Source organism: Coloeus monedula (assembly GCF_965178545.1).
Source record: "Coloeus monedula genome assembly, chromosome: 2".
NCBI lineage: Eukaryota > Metazoa > Chordata > Aves > Passeriformes > Corvidae > Coloeus > Coloeus monedula.
This window is the reverse complement of record NC_138782.1, coordinates 119,735,884-119,758,676: the sequence shown is the minus strand read 5'-3', so window position 1 is coordinate 119,758,676 and position 22,793 is coordinate 119,735,884. Positions and strand designations below refer to the sequence as shown.

Genomic DNA, 22,793 nt, shown 5'->3' with positions numbered 1-22,793 from the left:
CCAAGGAGCCTCGGAGCCAGGTGCCAGGCAAGGGGAGAAGGGGACAAATGTTTTGGAGGGACAGAGGGTGTTATGGGGCACAGATGGGAAGGGGAAGGTGGGGGCAGAGAGCAATGATGGAGAGAGCTCGAGGCAGGACAGTGTTAGAGGGGAAGGGGACAGGATCCCCCGAGGCAGTGCCGGGATGTGTCGGGGAAGGGCAGCAGACGGCCCAGCACAGCCACGCGTGGATGGGACACGGCAGCTGCGGGACCTGCCTGGCTCTGAGCTCGGCACAGCTCCTGGTTCCCTCTGCATGTTCCCATTCCATGCTGGGGCCTCGCTCCCTCACCCCTGTCCTGAGTGCAGGAGCCAGTGAGGGCAGCAGGGCTCAGTCCAACAGCAAAGAACAGCCTGCCCAGAGCAGTCCTGGAGCCTCCTTCCCTGGGGAGATTCCAAACCTATCTGGACACAACCCTGAGTAATGTGCTCCAGGGGACTGGATGAGCTCCAGGGTCCCTTCCAACCTCATCCATTCTGTGAAGGAATTCCCTTTGCTGCCAGAGGACATTCCCCACCTGCAATCCTCCCTGTCCAGCCCTGTGCTGACCCATCTCCTCCCAGGAGAGCCAAGGGTCGCTCCCTCACCCCATAAGGATCTCATCAAACACACGGATGTCCCCACCTCCACCATCCCAGGGACACTGCACCTGCTGGCCTGGCACTGCCAGGACGGGTCTTCAGCAACTTCCCTCCATCCGAAAGCTGCATCCCGCAGGAACACCGAGCACTGTCCCCGTGCCTGAGGCTGCTGGGGCAGGATTCAATCCCCAGAGTCCTGCTGGCTTCCCCCTCTTACCCATCACCTTTTCACATCCAATCCTCCACAACCCACCAGGAAGTTTGTCCCAACCAGGAGGTGACAGAGGTGACCTCTGTGTGCCATTGTCTGGGAACAGCGATGCCATCGCTGCCCTGGGCGTCACCTCCTTGTCCCACATTTCTCCGGTGCCTTTAGCTGCAGGATGGAGCCTCTCTCAGCCCGGAGTTCCGCAGGCAGGGCTGCTCCCAGGCTGAGCGTGTCTTTGGAGGGGCGCTGGAAGGCGGTGGAGGTTCCCTCCTCTTGCTGTTGTCAGGAAGTGCACAAGGTGCACACCCACGCTCAGGGACGGGAGTGAGCCGGGCATCGGGAACCTTGGCAGGGGCTGTCTCCAGAGTATCTCCAGAGCGTGGCACAGGTGGACAAAGCCCTCGGCTTTGGGTGACTTGGTCTGGTGACTCTGCAAGCCCTGTGGCTGGAGCTGGTGCTCCTGGCGTGACAGCCATGCCCAGAGTCGGTGAGGTGTCCCTGCTGCCACCAGTGTTGATGCAGGCTGGGGAGTCCCGCTGGGGGACTGTGACACGGTGCTGCCACCACAAAGTCTCCCAATCCACGCAGAGATCTCCAAATTCCCTGGGATCCAGCAAAGCAAAGCCAGCACTGGGGCCAGGGTGGCCTCAGCTTCTGCCAAAGCCCCTGGAGAGGGGCCGTGCTGCTCCTGCCTGGATGGAGCAGTGTCCTGGCGGTGTCCCTGTGCCCAGCTCTGTGCCAGGCAGTGCAGGGAGGGCTGGGAGCTGGACAAACCCGGGGTGGTCAGCACGGTGCCCACTGCCAGCCTGGATGTTCATCAGTCCGAGCACAAATCCTGCCTCCGCGCGTCACCCACTCCATAAATAAATAGGTTAAATAAATAAAGTGACAGATCCGGATGGGGGGGCAGAGGAAGGGAGAGAGGAAGGGAGGGAGGGAGGGAGGGAGGGGCAGCCGCCCTGGCCCGGGGCCGTTCGTGTCTCGCACAAACACACACAAAGTAGCTGAGGACAAGGACGAGCTGGGGCCGCTGGGCCGGGCCCCCCTCGGCCCTCGGGGGCTCAGTCCGGGACGAGGCGTCCAGGCCGTCACTCGTGGGCCGGCAGCGGGGCAGCGCACGGGGAGCTGGAGGCGAGGGACACGTGGGTGGTGGAGGACGGCAGCGACCGCGGCGTCTGGCACCTGGGGACACAGAGACACTCTGGGTTCTGCTGCCCTGCCCTGGCTTCCCACCCTCCCCAAAATCCAGCCGTTTTCCCGGTCATTTGCTGTGCAGGCAGCGTCAAAGGGTGCCCCTTGCTGGGTGGGAGGATAGCATGGGTCTGGGATATGGGAATATCATGGAATCATGGAGTGGTTTGGGTTGGAGGGATCTTACAACTCATCCAGTGCCACCCCTGCCATGGGCAGGGACACCTCCCACTGTCCCAGGCTGCTCCCAGCCCCAATGTCCAGCCTGGCCTTGGGCACTGCCAGGGATCCAGGGGCAGCCCCAGCTGCTCTGGGCACCCTGTGCCAGGGCCTGCCCACCCTCCCAGGGAACAATTCCTTCCCAATGTCCCATCCAGCCCTGCCCTCTGGCACTGGGAAGCCATTCCCTGTGTCCTGTCCCTCTGTGCCTTGTCCCCAGTCCCTCTCCAGCTCTCCTGGAGCTCCTTTAGGCCCTGCAAGGGGCTCTGAGCTCTCCCTGGATCCTTCTCCAGGTGAGCACCCCCAGCTCTCCCAGCCTGGCTGCAGAGCAGAGGGGCTCCAACCCTGCGAGCAGCTCCGGGGCCTCCTCTGGGCTCCCTCCAGCAGCTCCATGTCCCTCCTGCACAGAGCTCTACACGATGCTGTTCCCATAGCACAATGTCAGCAGCATTTCACACTCTGACCATACCCAGCAGCTCACAGCAGATCAGCCCTGGTGGAACGGGGCCTTTCCAGCTCTGCTGCGACTCCTCCGCCTGCCCCAAGCCCCCATTTGGCTCCCACAGAACGTCCCGGCCGTGCCGCAGCCCCCCCGTGTCCCCAGCCCTGTGTCACTCACCAGGAGCGGGACTTGCGCACGCGGGAGGCCGCCGGCCGCTCCAGGAGGCTGTCCAGGTGCATCAGCCTCTCCAGGTGCAGCGCCCGCGGGTCCTGCTCGGCCGGGTCCCTGCTGCGCTCGAACTCGAAGATGGCCGGGGGAGACAGGTCCAGCTCCAGGAACATGATGTTCTCAGCCTGGCCAGGGCACAGGGACAGCCAGCACGGAGTCACCGCAGGGAAAGCAGGGACCCGGCTCCAGCAACCCACGCTGCCCGGGGAGCCGCTGGCACGGCGGGGAGGGGATCCTCCCCTGGCTGCACCGGCACAGCCACCCTGGGCTGTGGGCTCAAGGCTCTGCTCCTGCTCTCCCGGCCTTTCGCAGGGCTGAGCAGCCCTGTCCTTTCCAATGGCAGGAGGTGCCGGAGAGCCAGCAGCTCCAGGACTGGAGCTGGGAGGAGCTGGGAGCCTGAATTGGTGTATCCCAGATCCTCGTGAGCTTGTTGACTCCATCTTCTCTGCCAGTGTTATCCATCCCTCCACCTATCCACTCACTATCTGCCTTCATCCATCCACCTCTAGCTACCCATTCATACACCTCCATTCACACATCCATCCACATCCATCCATCCATCCACATCCATCCATCCATCCATCCATCCACCCATTCATACACCTCCATTCACACATCCATCCACATCCATCCATCCATTCATCCATCCATCCACCTCCATTCACACATCCATCCATCCATCCATCCATCCATCCATCCATGTCCATCCACCCATTCATACACCTCCACTCACACATCCATCCATCCATCCATCCATCCATCCATCCATATCCATCCATCCATCCACCCATTCACACATCCATCCATCCACCTCCATTCACACATCCATCCATCCATCCATTCATACACCTCCATTCACACATCCATCCATCCATCCATCCATATCCATCCATCCATCCATCCATCCATCCATCCATCCATCCATCCATATCCATCCACCCATTCATACACCTCCACTCACACATCCATCCATCCATCCACCTCCATTCACACATCCATCCATCCATCCTGTTTATCCAATGCCTTCCCACCCCCTGGCACACACCAGTGTTCCCTCACATACCCGGAAGCGGGGGTGGGATCTCCTGGCCATGGCCACCCGGGCATATTGGCTGATGGGCCTTTTGTAGCCCACGGCAGAGGTCGGGCGCCTCTTCATCTGGGAGCTGTTCCTGGAGCACACGGAGCAGGGAATGTGAACCCACGGAGCCACCCGGGACCGAGGGAGCTGCATCAGTGAGGGAAGGGCGGCCCCTCCCCTGGGGCTGGGCTTGGAGGGGATTCCCACCCATGGGCACCTGCAAGAGTCCCTGGTCCCCCCAGCCCTGGGGCCATTCCTACGCTGAGGTGGGGACAGGGACAGGAACACAGGGATGTACCCTGGGGACAGGGACACAGGGACACAGGGACATACCCTGGGGACAGGGACACAGGGACACAGGGATGTACCCTGGGGACAGGGACAGGGACACAGGGACACACCCTGGGGACAGGGACACAGGGACAGGGACACAGGGACATACCCTGGGGACAGGGACACAGGGACACAGGGACATACCCTGGGGACAGGGACACAGGGATGTACCCTGGGGACAGGGACAGGGACACAGGGACACACCCTGGGGACAGGGACACAGGGATGTATGCTGGGGACAGGGACACAGGGACACAGGGACAGGGACACAGGGATGTACCCTCCAGTGGGAACCAGCGGCTGGAATTTCCACTGGTCCTCGTCGCCGTCGAAGTACAGGCGGTTCATGATCTTGTTCTTCTCCTCGGGAGGGATGAAGTTCTCGATGATCAAGTACCTGAGGGACGGAGCGGGAGCGACGGGGAAGGAGCGGGAGAGGAAGGAGTTAATGTGACAGGAGACAGAAAACAGGTCGGGAAGGGAGAGGAAAGGCAGGAAGAGGAGGCGACGTTGCAGGGAGAAGAAACATCCAGAGGATGAGAATGTGATGGAAGTGGAGAGGTTGAAGCAATAGATGCAGCCACAGGGAGAGGAGAGGCAGGAGAGGACAGGCATCAGAGAGGAGCCCGGACCACTGGCAGCTCTGGGGCTCCAGGCAGGACCAGGACCCCTTCCCTCCTCTCCTCCCACGTCTGCTCTCCCACTGCCTGACCCGAAAATCAAGGAAAGCTCAAAGATGCTAAGTGGACCCCAGGGGGAATCTTTTTTTCCCATGTTTTTTGGGGCAAGTCGAGCAGCTGTCAAAAACTGTTTGGAAGCAACGAGTTGCTTCAGTGAGCTGCAACTCACTGGGTTCCAAACAGTCAGAACCACGTCGGAGGGGAGAAGGGGCAAAGCTGGAGACGGAATTCTGTTTGTAGTGAAACTGTTTCACCCTGAAAATGCTGAAGTGCTTGTAAATATCTGGGGGTGTTAAAGGCACTGAAAGAGAGGAGTGTTTGAAGTGAGAACAAATCCCTGGGGGCGGTGGAGCAGCAGCTGCAGCTGTGGGAGGCTCCCGGAGGGAAAACTCTGCCCGGCTCTGCCGGTGCCAGGGGAGCTCCAGGGAGCTGGGGTCACCCCGAGTCCCCCAGAGCTGCTGTCCCTCTGAGGACAGTGTGGGGGCCAGAGCAGGTCACCAGGTGCCCTCGGGGCTCACCTGCCCCCCGCCACCACTGCCACCCCCAGGTTCAGCCACAGCCAGGGGTTCTGCTGGAATATTTTCTGTTTTTTCCCCTTTCTCAGCAACTCTTGGACGCCCCCTGTGCCGCTCACCCAGCACACAGGTCCCAGTGGCCACACCTTGTGCCACCACTGACAGCTGGGGAGGGCTCGGCTGTCGCCATCACTGGGAGGGTCAATCCCTCAAGATCTGCGCCCACTCTGAGCCCCAGCCCTGCTCTGACACCCCAGCCCTGCTCTGAGCCCCCCAGCCCTGCTCTGACACCTCAGCCCTGCTCTGACACCCCAGCCCTTCTCAGAGCCCCCCAGCCCTGCTCTGAGCCCCCCAGACCTGCTTTGTGCACCCCAGCCCTGCTCTGACACCCCAGCCCTGCTTTGTGCCCGCCACCTCTGCTCTGCACACCCAGTTCAGGGCCACCTGGGCCCAGGGGATCCTCAAGCACCTCACAAACACCTACTTGAGCTTCAGCTCCCGTGTCTGCTCGTTCTGGGCCTCCTCCAGGTCCTGGCGCACACGGATGTACTCGTCGTGCTGGTCCTGGATCTCAGCCTTCACGGCCTGGAGCTTGGCGTAGAGCTGGGAGGGGGGAGCAGCACCTCAGCCCTGCCCCAGGGCTGGGGGAGCCCTGGGGAGGGACATCCTCATCCCAGTCCCTGTCCCCAGCTGTCATGCTCTCACCTTCTTGAGCTTCTTGGTTTTGATCTCCACCTCCTGCTGCAGGGACGTGTAGGTCTCCCGCAGCTCCATGGTCTCCTCGTCCCGCAGCAGCATCTCCTGCTGCATCTCGCGCTCCCGGCGTTTCTGCAGCACAGGGGACGGGTTGGAGCCGGCCCAGGGACCAGCCCAGGGACACCCCCGTCACCCCCTGCCCCGGGACACCCCCGTCACCCCCTGCCCCGGGACACCCCCGTCACCCCCTGCCCCGGGACACCCCCATCACCCCCTGCCCCGGGACACCCCCCTCACCCCCTGCCCCGGGACACCCCCGTCACCCCCTGCCCCGGGACACCCCCGTCACCCCCTGCCCCGGGACACCCCCGTCACCCCCTGCCCCGTTACCTGCTCAGCGATTTCCTGCCGCCTCAGCTCCAGCATCTTCTGCTGCTCGTTGGTGTGGTCCACGATGGTCCTGCCCCCGATGAGCAGCTTGCTCTCCATCGCCTGGGGGGGACAGGGGGGTCACAGCCGGGGGGTCAGAGCCAGGGGGCCAGAGCAGCAGGGTCAGAGCAGGGCTCCCCACCCCCACCCACAGGGTTTGCCCCACACCACCTTCACTGGGGGTCACACCCACCCCGGTCCCTGTCCTCATCCCTGCTCTCAGTGGGGGCGTTCAGTGCTCCTGTGCTTGGTGCGCTGCTGGTGGGGAGGGAGGGGGCTGTGCACGATTAGGCTGGATATTGGGAACAATTCCTTCGTGGAAAGGGCTGTCCAGCCCTGGCACAGCTGCCCAAGGCAGGGATGGAGGCCCCATCCCTGGAGGGATTGAAAAGCCCCGTGGATGTGGCACTTGGGGACAGGGGTCAGTGGTGGCCCTGGCAGTGCTGGGGGATGGTTTGACTCGGTGTTCCTTGAAGGGCTTTTCCCACCTAAACAATTCCATGATTCCACGGACACCCAGCAGCCTGGGGCTGGTTCAGCACCTCGGGCACAGCAGCAGTGGCTGCAGGGGGTGTGGGTGACGTGTCCCCTCCACGGGGCCGCTGGCTCCAAGCCCAGGCTGCTCCGGGCCCGCTTCCTTCCGCACAGCTGGGATTCCAGGGATGTGCAGCAGCTGCCGGCCTGGCCTCCGCCCCCTCCTTCCCCTGGCACACACACAGAGGCTGTGCACACAGAAATGCACAAATACACACACAAACACACATAGAAACACACAAACACAGAGGCTGTGTGCACAGAAATGCACAAATACACACACACACACACATAGAAACACACAAACACACACAGAGGCTGTGCACACAGAAATGCACAAATACACACACATAGAAACACACAAACACACACAGAGGCTGTGTGCACACAGAAATGCACAAATACACACACACACACACATAGAAACACACAAACACACACAGAGGCTGTGCACACAGAAATGCACAAATACACACACATAGAAACACACAAACACACACAGAGGCTGTGTGCACACAGAAATGCACAAATACACACACACACACACATAGAAACACACAAACACACACAGAGGCTGTGCACACAGAAATGCACAAATACACATACAAACAAACACACAGAAACACACAAACACACACACACACAGGCTGTGCACACACACAAATACACACACAAACACACACACAGAGGCTGTGTGCACACAGAAATGCACAAATACACACATAAACACATACAAACACAAACACACACACATAGAGGCTGTGCACACACACAAATACACACACAAACACACACACACAGAGGCTGTGTGCACACACACAAATACACAGGCTGTGCATACACAAACACACACACACACACGTGCAGGACGTGTGCACACACACACAAACACACACAGGGAGCACATCCCGTGCCAGGCTGAACGCGTTCACACTCCCATGGGTGCGTGTCGGAGCACCGGGTGTCTGTGCACACGGGTGAGGGGCTGAGCACACCATGTCTGGGTGTGTGTGTGTCTGTGCAGGGCCTGCAGCCCTGCTCCCGTGTCAGGGTGTCCGTGGGGCACCAGTGGCAGGGGATGAGCAGGGGGACAGCCTGTGCCCCCCACGGCTGCGCCTCAGGGGGGTCAGCAGGGACAGACCCAGATGTCCCCAGGACACCGCACACGGCTTGGGAAATCAATCTCCCGGACACACAGACAGCTCGGCCACCATCTCGGAAATGTCCCCTCTGCCACCAGCACGTGGCCACCCTCACCCACTGGTGTCTGCCCTGGGGGTCCCTCTTGCTCCCCCAGATCCAGGGGCCCTGCTCCTCACAGGGCCTGGCCCCCAGCGCTGCCATGGCCACGGCCCTGAGGGGCAGAGGGGCCACCAGGCCCTCCAAGGGTGGTGCCAGCACTGGGGGGGCACACATGGTCATGGTGCTGCTGTCACATGTCCCTGGGCAGGGGTCTCCATGGGGGTGCTGTGCCACTGATACCATGGAGATTTTTTGCCTTTTCTTTTATACCCCTGTTATACCTTTTTACAACTTCTGTACTCTTAGTGCTTTTTGCCTACATTCTTGCACTTGTCAAGCTGAGAGACTAAACATTTTAGAAGCTTCGTAGCTGGGGATCAGTGTGCCCCAGACCCCAAGGTGCTCTCCAGAACACATTCTGTAAACCAAGATAGAACCATCCAGGGGAAGGCTCCTTGGGGAGGGGGGCTCACTCGAGCCTCTCATTGGGGAATCTTTGATAGATCTGCTAATTAGTAACACCTATAATGTTATACCCAATCTTTTGGGGCATATTCGGCAGGGTGCATTTCAGTGCATATGACCTGGATGTGTGCACCTAAGGATCCTTAAAATAAATACCAAGGTAAAATCCCTTTTCCCCTTCTAACCGTGTTTGACTCTTGATTTTAAGACCAGGAAAAGGCATCACCACCAGCACTGAGTGGGAGGCTCTGGCAAACCAGTGACCCCTGTCCCCATCGACAGCTACCTGGGGCAAGGCTCTATTTCCATGATTTCCCCCCCATTTTTCCCCTTCCAGCTGCAGGGGGTACATTGTGAGTTCTGGGGGAATGCAGGCAGCCCCCAGCACCCAGGGGACACCCCCACAACTGTGCCAGCAACTCCCACCTTCCCCACCCTGTGAGACCCCCACAGCCATTCAGTGCTGTGGGTGCCCAGCCTGCAATGGGTGCCCCATCCAGCCCCCCTGGCCCTGGGGATTGCTCCTTCCTCCCTTCCGATGGGTGTCCCAGGCTGGGTGTTCTGCTGGGGGCTGAGACCCCCAAGGGCAGCCCCCCCACCCGACCCTGTGCCATCCCCTGCCAGGGCTGGGGGCACTGGGGTGCCACGGGCCCCTCACCCCTTCTCCTCCAAACCCAGTTCTTGGTCCCAGTCGCTCCCCTTGATGCTGAGTGTCCCCTAGGGACCCCGCTGGGCTGCAGGGTGGGGACCAGGTGGGTGCTGGGACAATGGTCCCACTGCCATCCCCTCCCACAGAACTCCCCCCTGCAGACACCATCCCCACTGGATTAAGAGGTTTCTCAGTGCTGCTGCTTTCTCCCTGCCAGGGCATTTATTCCCTCTAACGAAGAGACTCCCAATCTCCTTTAGCACTAAGCCTCTCCCAGGAACTCATTTCCTGCACCCAAGGAACTTCCCAGCACTTTCCCTCCCGCTGACCGAGGCCTCAGCCCCCGGAACAGCTGCTGGATGCAGCCACACCCCGTGCCCGGCTCCCCTGTGGCACAGCCCCTCTGCCTGGGCACACATCTGGGTACCCAGGAGCACATCTGGGTGCCCAAATTCACATCTGCCAGGGCAGGCTGCCCCCACCTCTCTGAGCTCGATGTCCCACACGTCCCAGCCGGGTGGCAGAGGCAGAGCCCACACCCTCGAGTGTGACAGCAAGACAGGGTGCAGTGTGTCACCCATGGGTGTGGGGGGCACCCCGTGTCCCCCTGTCACCTTGGCTGCCTTTGCCATGGTCACTGTGGAGCCACTGGCTCCTTGCCTGGCCCCACTGTGTGGCAAAGCTGCCCATGAGCCCTGTCAGGCCACCCAGTGTCCCCCGCAGTGTGCCCCGGGCAGTGCCCACTGGGGTGAGTGTCACAGCAGGCTGTGCCCCTCTGTCGCTGGCACAGGGGGGATATTTGCTCACCAAGGTGACACCTCTGTGCTGCCACTGTGCTGGACCCCCCCAGCCAGAGGGCCCCTGTGTGTGGAGTGGCTCCCAAGGCCACCAGAAGGGACATGGTGTCATCTCGCCTCCGGCCCTGCCTTGTTACTCAGCAGTTCCAGGACACACAGTGGCCCTGAGCCAGCCCTGCTGTGCCAGACAGGGAGACTGTGCTGGACAGCTGCCAGCCCAGCCTGCACCCCACAGCCTGCACCCCACTGCGATGGGGGGACGGCTGCAGGGACCCCTGTGCCAGGCATCCTGCTCTGCCAGGACACCCGTCACGGGACACCCGTCACGGGACACCCGCTGTGCCAGCCAGCAGCCCACGGCTCTGCCCCAGTGGCACGTCCCAGTGGGATCCCACGGTCTCTGTGCAGGCATCCAGGCGTGGCCACGCATCTCTGGCCATGATCACATGTCCCTGGGCATGGCCACATGTCCCTGGGGCTGCAACAAACACGACCCTGGCCACGGAAGAGGGTCTGGACCCCTGCTCAGCCCTGGCACCCCGGGCATGTTCCCCCCAGAGGGGTCCCTGCTTGGGCTCCAGCCCAGTCACTGCATCCAGGCCGACGCGGTGCCAGGGGGGCTGTGCTGTGGGGGCTGTGCTGTGGGGGCTGTGCCGAGCCTGACGCTGAGGATCAGGGTGCTGGGGCTCCCTCCCCACTGCTGGAACTGTGGTCCCAGCCCCACGGCCACCACGGGCAGATGGGAGGGGTCAGGACCCCCCAGCTCAGCGGGAACAGGCGCAGGGCTGGGGCAGGGGGAGGTGCAGCCCCAGACCCCCGGCACAGCTGGCACTGCCGTGGCCCCTCTCACCTTCAGCACCAAAGCCCTGAGCATCCCTGAACCAGCAGTGCTGCCCCCACTCACCCTGCTCTGGCTCGGGGTGCCAGGAAGGATTTGGGGTGGGGAGGGGGATGGGGGTCCCTGCAGAGCTGCCAGGCCCCACCATGAGCTCACAGCCCTGCCCGTCCCCACAGCGCCCAGTGGGAGCCAGGGGCTGGACAGAACGGGGGGGCAGGTGGGGGCAGGTGCACCGTGTCACCAGCCCCAGCCCTGGGCTCGCTGCCGAGGCCACCGGGGACGAATCTGCAGCATCACTCCCGTCACTCTCCCTTCCCACACAAGCTGCTTTGTTGTGCCGAGGGGGACAAGAGCTGAGCACAGCAAACTCGTGCCACCAGTGACCCAACGCCCCACGGCCCTTCCCTCCCACCCCCTGCAGCTCTCACACAGGTCCCCCCACGCAGTGTCCCCACACAGGTCCGTGCCTGAGGGCCAGCCCAGCCCAGCCCAGCCCCACACCGGAGCCTGGGGCTGCCCTTGGGGACCCTGCCTGGACACGGTGCTTGGGAGGCCCCCACGCCTGTGCATGCGGGTGGGCACCTCCCCCAGCCTCCCTGCTTGGGATCCATTCCCACACCACATGAGGGGTTGGGGGAACAGCAGGTCCCCTGACCCCACTCGTGACCATGTGTGGCAACACAAACCTTGTACTTGATGGCCAGCAGCTCCGTGGCCTCCTGCTCCTTCCGCAGGTCCTCTATCATCTTCTCCTTCTCCTGGAGCAGCTTCTGCTTCTCCTCGCTCACCAGGCTGTGGTCATCCTGGATAGCAGCTTTCTCCTCTTCCAGCCTCTCCTTCTGCTCCTTCAAGTAATTCTCCATGTTCTTCTCCAGGCCATCCTCATTCTCATCCTCCCCTTCATTGTCCACGGTGCCCTCTCCATCCATCGCTTTCTTCCTCCGGCTGCTCCTTCTCCTCTTCTTCCCCAGCATCCCACGTTTCTCCAGCTGGGCTTTCAGCCGGACTATCTCCTCCTGAAACTCCCGCAGCAAGGTGTCCTTGGGGTCCTCGTTCACCCGGGGCTTGTTCTTGATGTTCTTGGCCCTGTTGGCAAACCTGAGGGTGGAGAGGCTCTCGTCGTAGCTGTGGGAGGCCGGGCCCAAGGTGGCCACCATGATTGTCTTGGCGTTGCCCCCGAGGGAGTCCTGCAGCAGGCGGGTGAGCTTGGAGTCCCGGTAGGGGATGTGCGTGCTCCGGCCGTCCACCAGGGCCGAGATGACATTGCCCAGGGCTGAGAGGGAGAGGTTGATCTTGGAGGCTTCCTTGGGGCGCTCTCCGTGGGCCCCCATTTTGTTCTGGCGCTCGCTGCCGGCCAGGTCCACGAGGTTGAGCTTGCCCACGCGGATGTGCTCCTCGCCGTCCGGCCCCGTCTCGCTGCACTCGATGGTGATGAGGAAGATGGCGTGGGAGCGCGAGCTGTGCTCGTTCATGTTGGTGCTGCCCACGGAGCGCGTCTGGCTGCCCAGGTTCATCACGTGTTCGATCTCCTTGACGTTCTTGGTCACGAAGGAGGAGAGGTCCTTGATGTACACCCCGGTCTCGGGGTTCTCCTTCAGCTCCAGCTTCTTGCTCTGGTCCTTGGCGAGGAGGTCCCTGATCTCCTCCTGGTAGATCTCCAGGTACGAGGCCCTCACCAGGTACTGCTGGTTCTGTGAGCGGGAGATGTGGGTGAAGATGTGCTCGAAGGCGCTGGGGATGATGCCGCGCTTCTCCGGCTCCGCCCAGGCGCCCTGCATGGTGTAGGTCTTGCCGGTGCCGGTCTGGCCATAGGCGAAGACGGTGCCATTGAAGCCCTGCAGCACCGAGTCAATGAGCGGCCGCACCGTCTCATCGTAGAGGTCGGCCTGCTTGGAGCTGGCGTCGTACACGGCGTCGAAGGTGAAGGTCTTGGGCAGCTCCCCGGGGGCGGCGCGGGGGTTGCGGATGCTCACCTGGCCCAGCTTCACGTCCAGCTCCAGGACGCGCTCGTATCCCGCCGCCTCCTCCCGCCGGCTCATGGGCCGGCACCGGGCCACCACCCGGAGCGCCTCGCAGCCGCTGCGGGGCTTACCGGCCATGGCGGCGGCGGGCGGGGCCGGCGGCGCAGCGGGGCTGGGGGGCTCAGCCGCGCCGCCCCCGCGGCATCCCCGGGGCCGGGGCCGGGGCCGGGGCCGGGGCCGGGGCGGAGCGGGCGCGGCCGGGGCGGGGGGCGCGGGCGGCCGGGGCGCGGCGGGGCGGCCCCGCCGGGCGCTCGCTCATGGCAGCGCGGCCGCTGCGCCCCGCCCGGTGCGGGGATGGGGCGGGCGGGGCGGGCCGGGGCGGGGCGCGGCCGCGCCGCGATTGGTGCGCGCTCCCGCCCGCGCCCGCGCCCCTGGGCGCGCTCCCGCAGCCGCGCCCCCGCAGCCGCAGCCGGGAGCGCCGCCGGCCCCCCCCCCCCGGGCACGCCGGGAGCTGTAGTGCGGCCTTTGTGCTGCGCCGGGGCTTGGGATGCGGGATGCAGGACTGGGATGCTGCACTGGAATGCAGAACCGGCATATGGGGTTGGGATGTGGGATGAAGGATGCAGCATTGGAATGCGGGATTAGGTCGTAGGATGAAGGAGACAGGTCTGCCAGGCAGGGCTGGGATGCAGGATTAGGATACAGGATACAGAATGCAGGATTGGAATATGAGATAACAAATGCAGGAATGGGATGCAGGATGCAGGACTGAGATATGGGATGAATGATACAGGACTGGGATGTAGGACAAAGGATTGGAATGTAGGACTGGGGTACTGCACTGGAATGCAGGATGAAGGATTCCAGATGAAGGATTTAGGATGAAGGATGCAGGTCTGGGATGTGGGATACGGGATGTGGGTTGCAGAATGCAGGAGGCAGGATTTGTATGCATGATGGAGAGTACTTTTGTGGCATGCAGGACATGGGATGCAGGATGCAGGACTGGGATGTGGGATGCAGGGTGCAGGGTCCATGATGGGGGATCCAGGATGTGGGATTGGGATGCAGGACAGAGGCAGGAGAGGCAGGAGAAGCAGGCGATGCCCAGTCCCAGCACTATGACAGGGACAGAGCCCTTTCCTTGGATCTGTCAGCCAGCACAGGGATAACATCCCATCCCATCCCATCCCATCCCATCCCATCCCATCCCATCCCATCCCATCCCATCCCATCCCCGTGGGACCAGGGCAGGGTCACCCTGTGGTGTCTGGGGGTCCCTGGGCTGCCCCCACTCTGTGTCCCCTTGCAGCCAGGCATGGCTGGTGCATCCCTGCACTGCCCAGCGGGAATAATCCCGGCGCCTTAGGGGGCTGCGGGGGGAGATTAAACATTCTTGTGGTTAATCGAGTCTGAGCAGCCACCCGTTCCTTCCCCAGAACCAGAGATTATCCCATAATTAATTAATTAGGGTATTTGCTGCCATACACAGGCCTTCCTGGTGCTACCCGAGTCCTCCGGCTCCAGGAGGAGCTTCCAGGCGGGGACAGTCCCCTCCCCAAAGGCACAGCCCCAGCCATGGAGGGGGACCTGGGGACAAAGGAGGGTGTGAGGGAGGAAAGTGGGAGGGAGATGCAGCAGGAATGGAGGGGAGATGGAATTGGGATGGGGGAACAATGGAGGGGGCAAGCGGAGAATGGAGAAGATGATGGGGAGGGTGAAGGGGGATGGAGGGGGATGGAAGCTCCAGGGGAGGCTTCAGCGTGAGGGAGGTGGGGTGGGAGGGGGATGCAGCGGTGATGGAAGGAGGGATGGAGGGGGGGTGGAGGGGGGATGACAGGGAGGATGCAGGGAGATGGAGGAGGGATGGAGGTGATGGGGAGGGTGACAGAAATGGAGGGGGCAATAGAGGAGGATGGAGGAGGGATGGAGGGGGCAATGGGGCGTGGAGTCGAGGGGGTGGAGGGATGGAGGGACAATGGAGGGGATGGAGGGTGTTATGGAGAGGGATGAAGGGAGTGATGGGGAGATGGAGGATGTAGAGAATGGGATGGGGGGGCAATAGGGGCTCTGGAGGGGATCACTGATGGGGCCACCTTGCCTTGCCTGCCCTTTCCCAGGGCGGGATCCACCCGCAGGGCGCTGCAGCTGGGCCCTGTCAGGGGCACAGCCATGGGGTGGGGACAGCCCCCCATGGCACAGCACGGACCTCATGGTGCTGTTCCCACTGCAGCCCCACATCCTGGCTCCCCCCCAAGGCCTGTGCCGTGTGCAGGGACCTGGGTGCTGCCTGGCTCTGCCTGTGGCACTGTCCCTGTGTCCCCAAGGATGGGTTCAGGGGCACCATAGCCCTGTTCCCCCGGCAACCCCTGTCTGTGGTGGCCCAGCCCCAAATCCCCTCCAGGACCAGGCTGTGGGGACAGGCAGGTGGGTGACACACAGGAACAGGAGGATATTTAGGCAGGGCATGAGATATGGCAAAGGGACAGAGGGCACATGTCAGGAGTGGGGACAGGTAGGGACAGTGTGATGGGTAAGGACAGCATGACATGTCAGGTAGGGTGACCTGTAGGGACACGGTGACATAGGGAGGATGAGGTGACATGTGTGGGCAGGATGACACGTAGGGACGCAGTGCCAGGAAGGGCAGGGTGCCAGGCAGGGCAGGGTGACACATGAGGACAGTCCCTTGCCCACAGGTGTCAGCACAGGACCAGAGTGCACTGGTGGTGGCCAGTGACCTCTGGCCTCGGGACTGATCCTTGGGGCAGTGGGATTGAGGGGACAGTGAACCCTCATTGTGGCCATCCTGGGCCAGCCCTGGGGTGCCTGGGCAGGGAGACTATGGGGCAACCACTCCACAGAAGCCCCCAAAGCATCCAGGGCAGAGCCCTGAGCCCCCTCTGTGTATGGGAGGGGCATGGCATGTGTATGGTGTCTACGGTGTGTATGGGGACATGGTGTCTATGGAGGGTCCTGGTGGCATGGCTGGTGACATTCCCACGGCATATGGGAACTGAGCATCTGCAGGATTGCAGGGTCCTCAGCCAGGGGTGACACTGGGCTGGCTGGGGCAGGGGACATGGTCCAGGTGCCACACAGGGTGGGATGACATTTGGGGCCTGCATCTGTCCCAGCGTGTTGCAGCGTGTGGCAGGGTTGGAGGGGTCCCGGTTCCTGTGACCTTGGCTTTCCTCTTCCTCCCCATCATGGGTTCCCACATCCTACAGCCACCCTGGGACATCCCAGCCGTCCCCTGGGCATTGTGGCTGCTGCCAGGACAACACAGATACCCCTGAGAATATCCAGCCCCTGGAAATCTGTTTGGCTTTGGCTACTGCAGCCCTCCTGTGGCACTGTAACCAACACTGGGACACCATGACCACTTTTGAGACACTACTGCCAGACCTGGGCCACCAAGGGTATCCCTGGAGCAGCACAGTCACCTCTGGGACACTGCTGCCATCCCTGGGTACTGTGGCCACCCCAATTCCCAGCTCTTGCAGGTGACTGGGGAGATCTGAGGGGGCTGTGGCCCCATGTACCCCATAGTCACCGGGACGCTCAACACCCTTGGCTGGCAGTGGCGGTGGCATGAGACCTTGGGACCTCCTTCCCACAGTCTGTCCCAGCCTCTTGGCATTCCCTGGCTGCCTGGGCCGGGCAGCAGCATCAGCCAGAGCCAGGCAGATGTGGGAGGGAAGGGACGCCTATAGAGCCAGTGCTGGGGTGATGCACTCCCACCCATGGGACCCTCTCCCACCTCCTTCAGCACCGCCATCCCTGCGGCATTCCTGGCTCTCTGCCAGGGCCATGCAAAGGGCAAAGGCTGCCAGGGACAGGCAGGACCTGCCCCATGTGCCCCCGTGCAGCAGCTCCCCCTGAGCCACCGACAGCCCTGCTCCCCTTGGGGCAGAGGGTGCTCAGCCCCTGGCTGCACCTGGTGTGGGACTGTGGGACTGGGGACTGTGGGACTGGGGACCAGCTCCCCCCTCCCAAACCCTGCTCTGAGGTTGTCTCGGAGCTGCTCTCACTGCGGCCTCAACTCAGGGCCAGGTGCAGTCCCCCATTCCCAGGTCCCGGTGCCATTCCCAGCTCGCTGCCGTTGCCCAGCCCTGGAGCACTTTCACTTCGTCTAAGCCAAGGTCGTAACAGGAACACTCCCTGGCTGCCAAAATCTTCTTACCTTTGCTGTCACCAGGAAATAGTGCTGGAGCTCACAAACTTCCTCTGGGCAGCATCCTGCCTCCGTTGCCAGGGTCACGGGAGGCACCAACATTCCCAGGGAGGAGCTCTTCCCTCTGTGGATGCTGCTGTGGGGACAGATGGAAGCACACAGGTTGGGAACAGGGAAATGAGCGTCCATGTTGGCAGTGTTGGGTTGACATTCCTTAGGCTTTGCCTTGGTGTTTGGCCACCTGGCAGTGGTGTTGGCTGGAGCAGCCCTGGAGAAAAGCCTGTCCTCCCTGGTGGGAAAAGGACCCATCCCAGTGTGATGTTCTCAGCTCAGGTTGCAGCTCAGAGCGTGGATCCTCTCATTTTCCCCTACAGATGGCCCTTCACCCTCCCACTCTCTTGGCTTCTACAGGTGGGAAGGGATGCTGAGGGTCCAGCAGCATTTGGCTGCTTTCCTTCAAAACCAGCTTGCCAGCATTCCCGGAGATCCACTGGGTTGATTTCCCATTTCCCTCCCCTGTGGCAGTTCTGCGGTTCCGCTCAGCTGTTTGTGGCACTCCTCATCCTCCCCACGCTCCTGGCTTCCTTCCTGCCGTCCCCATCTCCATGTGCCAGATTGCTGGTGGGGGAGCTTGGGAAGCAGCAGGGCCTCAGGCTCCAGCCACCCTTTTGGGCTGAGATCAGAGGTTTTGTGTTTTTTTGGACTGTGAACTGAGCAGGGACTGCCCAGGTACAGCACAGGAGGGCTGGGAAAGGGGAGCTCCCACAGCCACATGGGAAGGCAGGAAGGGAATTGCTCCAGTGCAAGATTCACCCCATATCCAAAGTGGGGGAGCTGGAGGGGCCAGCACAGCTCGCACTAAGCCTGGATTTCGGATGGATCAGTTTGCCGGCAGCTGACTCCTCTATAATTAGATGGCAGCAGTGGAATAGGAGCCAGCTCAGGGCACAGAGGTCCAGCATCTCCCCATCCACAGGCATGGCATTCCACATGACCCCCGGGTGCTTAAACAGCCGGAGGAGGGGTGAGCTGACCAACGGGGACATGAGGAATGAAAGCTGCTGCGAAGTGCTGCCTCTCCTGCAGGCCCTCAGGCTGCCCCCGAGGAGAAGATGTGGCCCCAGAGGATGAGTCCCGCTGGGATGGGGGCTGGATGCCTTAGCAGCATCTTGTCCCACTTCACCACTCACCAGCCACACTACGGGGGCTGGAAGGAGCTGCTGCCCTGCCTGGCTTTGGGAGCTGCAGGCTGGGAGCCCACACGTGCCCAGTGCCCCTGGTCTGCGGCTTCTGAGCCGTGTCCCGGCTCCTGTGTGACCTGGGGAACTCTGTGTCTGCTTGCTGAGGTCCCGCAGCTCCAGGCTGTGCCCCACCATCCCTCTTCCCACTTCTGCCATCATCTCACATGGGAGTTGAGAGGGGGGGAAAAGGGACGGCTGGCAGTTACGTGGGAGGCTCCAGGCTTTTACCTTGGATCGTGGTTTCCAACAGATGTGGAGTGAGCAATGTCTGTAAGGCAGCAGCTCAGCATCGCTGCTCCCAGATTAAAGGATTTAATAATCTGCTGGCAAGATGTAATTGAAAAAGGCAGAGCTCTGGCTGTGCAGCCCTCAGCTGATGCACCAGGGCATTCCCACGCTCCTGAGATCCCTCCAAACCTTCCGGCAAGCACAGTAACCCCCAGTGTGTGTGGGGCAGGCTCTGTTCTCCACGGATCCAGGGACTAACACTTCAATCTTCCTTCGTAGGTAACGATTGATTTATCAGTAACGAGCTGCCAGGGAGCTTTTCACTCAGTACCTCGAGCTGCTCCAGAAAGAATAAGGAATTGAAAGTGGCACTGCCTCCGTGCCAGGTACACGTGGGTGTGGCACATGGGCACAGGGGTTAGTGGTGGCCTTGGCAGTGCTGGGGCAGCTGTTGGATTTGATGTTCTCGGAGGACTTTTCCAACATCAACCATTCTGCAATCCCGTCATTCCAGGTACGTGGTGTGCTTCTGGGCACTGGGGGGAGCAGAGCTGCCCTTGCTGGAGGTCAAAGCCTCGTTCAGCAGCAGTGGGGATCCCTCAGTCACCGCTCCTCAGTCCCTTGTTCCATTCCTGCTCCACTCCCTGATTCCCAACTGCAGGAAACAGAGCCGTGACTGGCTCTGCAAAGCACTGACAACAATGCTGGGCTTCTTCCCCCACTGGACAGCATGGGACCAGGACCCAGCACAAGCAAGTGATGCCACGGCCGCAGGGCAGGGATTTTTGGCTGCAGACACAGGGGCTGAAGCTTCGGAGAGGGAAGGCTGTCCTGGAAGGGCACGGGAAGACCGAGGTCCTCAGGCATTACAGCTGGGAAGGAGCCCCTGCAAGTGCACGGCTGAGGTGTGTCCTGGGCAGGGAGCTCCTGGATGCATCCAGACGCGCTGGCAGAGCCCGGCTGAGTGCCCTGCGCTGGCACCGCCGCGCCCGAGGCCAAGCTGAGGTGACTGTGCAGAAATCAGAGACGTGCCTGGCTCACAGAGCTGCTGCCAAAGGCACTGGGCTCCGTGTGCCCTTTGTGTCCTCTCTGTCACCTGGAAGTGCTGAGTCCTCCTCCCAAGGGGCTGGCTGGAACAGAAACCAGGGGGAAGTCCCCATTTCAGGAACATGGAGCTGCCTTTCTTGTTCCCCTCACGCGCTCTCGGTCCATCTGCCTGGGAGACGGGTGGGTGAAGGAGGTGAGATCCAAGGTGGTGAGAGCCTGACCCCGCTGGCAGCAGGGCAGGAGCTGCTCCAAACACCATCCTGTCCTGCCACTGCCCAAACAGCGTTACCAGGAGCCACTCACTGTGGCTGTGTGGGCCAGCTGGAGGCCTGGTCAGACCCAACACCGTATTTGCAAAGAGAAAATCTGTGTGGGGGACCCTTCGTGCTGTGCTGTCATTTCCTCTGCTGAGGAACTCAGCTTTCTGACAAAGCTTATTTCTTACATTGGGCTTTCCTAGGGCATATCAAAAAATTCACCAGAGCTGGGAAAGGGGCTCAGCCTGGAGCAAAGGAGGCTCAGGGGGGACCTTGTGGCTCTGCACAAGTCCCTGACAGGAGGGGGCAGCCGGGGGGGTCGGGCTCTGCTCGCAGGGAACAGGGACAGGAGGAGAGGGAACGGCCTCAGGCTGGGCCAGGGCAGGCTCAGGGTGGACACCAGCAGGAATTTCCTCATGGAAAGGGTGCTCAGGCCTTGGCAGGGGCTGCCCAGGGAGGTTTGGAGTGCCCATCCCTGGAGGTGTCCAAGGAAGGCCTGGATGTGCTCTGGGCACTCAGCGCTCTGGGCTGGAGACAATGTGGGCATCGGGCATAGGTTGGCCCTGATGATCCTGAAGGTCTTTTCCAACCTGAAGGATTCTGTGATTCTGTGTATTTATTTGAGTTCTCCTACCCTGATGATGACATCAGGAAAAAAAAACCTCACCGGAGGGGTGGCTGGAGTTCAGAGCTCCTGCTCTGGTGTCTGGGGTGCTTGGAGCAGGGAGCATGCCGTGGCTACCCCTGCTAAGAGGACAATGTTGTATGGCAGCAGGTGGAGCAAATTCAACACCTTTTCTGTTCCTCCTCAGACTGCACCTGAGCATCTGGGGCTGTTCAACAGCTCCCTTGGGGCTCTTGTCCTTACACAAGTTTTGGGTTCCAGACACTCCCGAAGTGGTGGGAGCTGGAGGTGTCCATGGGCTGGGAGGGTCTGTGCTCCATAGGAGCTCATCCTTCAAGGTGAGCAGCCAGGAGTGCTGGTCCCAGAACTCCTCAGATGGCCTGGCCTGTGCCCATGCCCGGCAGCAGAGCCCCCAGCCCTGCCTTGGCTGGGGGAGGAGCTGCAGAACACAGAGCCACTTGTTCCCAGTGGCTCCGGGGTGACAAAGGCTCTTCCATCCCGGCAGCACCACGGGCTGGGCCCTGCTCTGAGGCTGAGAGTGAGTAACCAGCAAGCCCTGTGTGTCATGCTGGGCTCAGCCAACCTCCCCAGGCCCAGCTCCTGTTGCACAATGGCTGGTGAATCACAGCTCTGTCCCACGGGAGAGCCGGAGGGCACCCGTCTCCAGCGTGGTGTTGCAATTCCCGCTGCTCAGCTGTCCCTGCAAAGCCCAGGAAGAGGCTGCCAGGTCCTGCTGGCTCTCCCTTTATACCTCATTCCTCCTAATTTGGTAATTTCTCCTCCTCACAGATCAGAGTCCTCTGGGGATCAGGACAGAAGATCCTGGGAAGGATGTGGGGGGGAGAGCTGGGAGAGCTGTTCCACCTCTGCCTGGACATCCCCAAATCTACCAGTCCTGCAGCGATGGTCTCCTGACTGAGCCACCAAGACCAAAGGTGTCTGTCTCCTTGGTCAGGCATCTCCTGAGGGACTGCTTCCCTCATGGGATGACATTGGACAACTTAACACAGGGGCCAGCCTTACACAACAGACAGAGAACACTTTTCCAACCTCAGGGATTCTGTGATTCTGTGTGGTACCACTTCCTCTCTAGGATCTTTCTTGAAGTGTTGAAGTCCATGAGCAAGCTCTCTAGGACAAAAGGTTCTTGTCAACAGGGGTGCAAACATCCAGTGCTGGCAGACCTTCCAGGAGTGCCTGGGAGCCACTGGCCCGTGGGTCCCAGCCGGGATCCAGGGCAGTGCTTGTGTCACGGAGCTCTCCATGGACACTGGAGCTTTCCCCTTGTATCTGCTCAGTTGCAGAGGAAGTGTTTGTGCAGCGCCCTTACACTGCTCCAGCAAAGGGCTAAAAATAAACCTGCGCTGTGAGGCCGCAGACTCCTGCGTGTGCTGTGTCAGCTCGGGAGCAGAGGTGCTGCCGGGGCTCAGGGTGCTGGGGACAGAGGCTGGGACCCCACTGCCAGTGGGGACAGCTGGGAAACCAAAACACCCAATAGAGACGGCTCTGTGGTCAGAGCTGTGCCTTGGGAGGGACACGACTTACAGGAAACCTTTCCACAGAATCCTTGAGGCTGGAAAAATCCCTCCCAGCCCAACCTGTGCCTGATGCCTACCTTGTCCCCAGCCCAGAGCTCTGAGTGCCACCTCCAGCCCTTCCTGGGACACCTCCAGGGATGGGCACTCCAAACCTCCCTGGGCAGCCCCTGCCAAGGCCTGAGCACCCTTTCCATGGGGAAATTCCTGCTGCTGTCCACCCTGAGCCTGCCCTGGCCCAGCCTGAGGCCGTTCCCTCTCCTCCTGTCCCTGTTCCCTGCGAGCAGAGCCCGACCCCCCCGGCTGCCCCCTCCTGTCAGGGACTTGTGCAGAGCCACAAGGTCCCCCCTGAGCCTCCTTTGCTCCAGCCTGAGCCCCTTTCCCAGCTCCCTCAGCCGCTCCTGCTGCTCCAGCCCCTTCCCAGCTCCGTTCCCTTCCCTGGACACGCTCCAGCCCCTCAGGGTCTCTCCTGTCAGGAGGGGCCCAGAGCTGCCCCCAGCACTGGAGGTGCCCCAGCAGTGCCAGCACAGGGGACGGGCACTGCCCTGGCCCTG

The 22,793-nt window shown here is 61.6% G+C and overlaps 1 protein-coding gene across 1 annotated transcript; it reads right to left on the bottom strand.

Moving 5' to 3' along the window:
• Positions 1–905: 905 nt before the first annotated feature.
• Positions 906–13,267, bottom strand: KIF3C (kinesin family member 3C; the record flags this gene model as incomplete). Its single annotated transcript, XM_082302637.1, has 8 exons — positions 906–2,011; positions 2,859–3,034; positions 3,973–4,081; positions 4,604–4,720; positions 6,003–6,121; positions 6,224–6,346; positions 6,605–6,706; positions 11,855–13,267. 8 exons carry the CDS (start codon positions 13,265–13,267, stop codon positions 1,918–1,920), a joined length of 2,253 nt encoding a protein of 750 aa, XP_082158763.1. The 3' UTR covers positions 906–1,917.
• Between the last annotated feature and the right edge of the window lie 9,526 nt (positions 13,268–22,793).